The following is a 2,607-nucleotide window of genomic DNA, read 5'->3' as shown; positions in this document are numbered from 1 at the left end:
TCTCTCTCTCTCTCTTCCCCTCTTTGGTCCTCTCTCTCTCTCTCTTCCCCTCTTTGGTCCTCTCTCTCTCTCTCTTCCCCTCTTTGGTCCTCTCTCTCTCTCTCTTCCCCTCTTTGGTCCTCTCTCTCTCTCTCTTCCCCTCTTTGGTCCTCTCTCTCTCTCTCTTCCCCTCTTTGGTCCTCTCTCTCTCTCTCTTCCCCTCTTTGGTCCTCTCTCTCTCTCTCTTCCCCTCTTTGGTCCTCTCTCTCTCTCTCTTCCCCTCTTTGGTCCTCTCTCTCTCTCTCTTCCCCTCTTTGGTCCTCTCTCTCTCTCTCTTCCCCTCTTTGGTCCTCTCTCTCTCTCTCTTCCCCTCTTTGGTCCTCTCTCTCTCTCTCTTCCCCTCTTTGGTCCTCTCTCTCTCTCTCTTCCCCTCTTTGGTCCTCTCTCTCTCTCTCTTCCCCTCTTTGGTCCTCTCTCTCTCTCTCTTCCCCTCTTTGGTCCTCTCTCTCTCTCTCTTCCCCTCTTTGGTCCTCTCTCTCTCTCTCTTCCCCTCTTTGGTCCTCTCTCTCTCTCTCTTCCCCTCTTTGGTCCTCTCTCTCTCTCTCTTCCCCTCTTTGGTCCTCTCTCTCTCTCTCTTCCCCTCTTTGGTCCTCTCTCTCTCTCTCTCCCCCTCTTTGGCTCTCTCTCTCTCTCTTCCCCTCTTTGGTCCTCTCTCTCTCTCTTCCCCTCTTTGGTCCTCTCTCTCTCTCTCTCTCTCACTCATATGTTTTATATATAGAATGTTTGCACTTCTGCCTCTGATGCTGTTAACATTTTTTTACTCTATATTTGTAAAAAAATATATACAGAATATTTCTTGTCCATCCACTTAACAGATGTCACTTTTTAACAGGCCAAGTCTCAACAGGAAAAACGACTCTGGATTTTGCATTTGAAAAGGCTGATATTGGAGAATCACCCTGCTAAAATACCAGCCAAGGTTTGTACACACACATGACATAGTTATGCTAAGGGTGAAATGCAGCCTGGGTGGCTGATTTAAGAAAACGGGAGCTTCTTGCCCCCAGGCAAATCAGTTAATACATAGCTGGAAAAGTGCACAATAGGAGGTCTGCCCAAAACAAAATCCCCCGCTATGTAGCCCTACTCAGCCACAAAGGAAACCTATTAAAGTTATTTGAGTAGAGATTTTTCTGTTGCTATTCCATATGCAGCATTGGAATAGCCTCCACTGTTTAATAGTGCATGTAGTACGTCCCAGTGTGGCTACTCTTATAGATTAGAATAAAAACATGGAATACTTGATATGGCATGCAGGTTCCATATACACTTGTAGATGCATACAACTGAGACCTTGACTTCATCTTTGAATTAGAAATAAATTCCCTTTGCTGACAATCACAGATGCATGTTGGATAGTAACCAATCCATCTTTATTTGTCAGCTGAAATATATAATCTGCTGAAGGTAATTACTCTGCATTTACTATGGTATAATTTGCTTTATTTTTTAAAAACTCATCTGCTGTGTGCTTTAACTCTTTCATAGAAGACATTGTGTAATTTTATATTGGGTACAAAGTGAACACTAAGTTTTATTTTTCTGAAATATCAGTTTGTACATTAAAAATGACACTTAAAGGCAGTCAAAATGCATAATATAAAAAAATAAAATAAAATCCATTGCACAGTTAGTAGGTTAGGGTATACAGGACAGATAGGCTTGTAGTGACACCTAGTGGTGCATTTGCATAGCATTTGTTGTTTCGACTATATGCTATGGGAATGTTCCATATGAAGTGTATGAAAATGTGTGCAGCTAATGTAAAAAATCGGTATTTAATCTGAAGCACTTTATCATTTTGGAGAGTTTTACATACATATATTTCCAAGGGAGCATTTTGCGACCTGTCCCTGTGTGTATTTTGTACTGGTGGAGCGCCTTATGCTGGCCAGAAACTCCATTCATCATGGTTTTGGACCAGGCTTTAGGTTCATCAAAGGATGGATAACCTTTTAAAAGCCAGTGAGGAATTCACTTAAAACTCTACCATGTGAAAATTAGATTTATCCTTTTTACTTTTGGAGAGAATTGGTAGATTAGTGGTTAAAATTGTGTGTGTATGTAGATTTAACATTTTATTTATTCAGTTTTGTGTTCCTAAGAACAATAATCCTAACTGGAAGATGGAAAAAAGTGACTTTGTTTGAATAATTTGAAAAAAAAAATAATGTGACTGTTGATTAAGCACTCTAAAAAAAACATGGCATTTTTATTTATGTATGACTATAAGTTACTACACTCCTACACTTAGTATTTAAGTATAAATATCTAACTGTGATACTAAAATAACCTGACTATTTTTATTTGTAGGCAAAGCAAGCTATTCTAGAAATGGATGCAATACGTAAGTTTTCCTGTGTTTTTTTTTGTTTTTGTTTTTTGCAATTCGCATCTGTGATGTTTGTAATAACTTTTTAGAAAAATAAAGTAAAATAGGGATATGTTATACTGTGTGTGTGTGTGTGTGTGTGTGTGTGTGTATGTATGTATGTATATATATATGTATGTATGTATGTATGTATATATGTATGTATGTATGTATGTATGTGTGTATATATATACATA

The 2,607-nt window shown here is 38.9% G+C and overlaps 1 protein-coding gene across 1 annotated transcript in view; it reads left to right on the top strand.

Annotated features, from left to right (window-relative positions):
* PLEKHG1 (pleckstrin homology and RhoGEF domain containing G1) overlaps window positions 1-2,607 on the top strand; it is a 52,565-nt gene that overhangs the window by 39,732 nt on the left and 10,226 nt on the right. Inside the window, exons 9-10 of the mRNA XM_018567581.1 lie at window positions 872-958; window positions 2,353-2,386. Of these exons, the coding sequence (XP_018423083.1) occupies window positions 872-958; window positions 2,353-2,386 (121 nt within the window). The remainder of the gene's footprint in view (window positions 1-871; window positions 959-2,352; window positions 2,387-2,607) is intronic.

This window comes from Nanorana parkeri, unplaced genomic scaffold (genome assembly GCF_000935625.1).
Source record: "Nanorana parkeri isolate BGI_ZX_2015 unplaced genomic scaffold, ASM93562v1 scaffold1067, whole genome shotgun sequence".
NCBI lineage: Eukaryota > Metazoa > Chordata > Amphibia > Anura > Dicroglossidae > Nanorana > Nanorana parkeri.
Note: the sequence above shows the minus strand (reverse complement) of the source record. Positions and strands in the feature narration are given on the sequence as shown.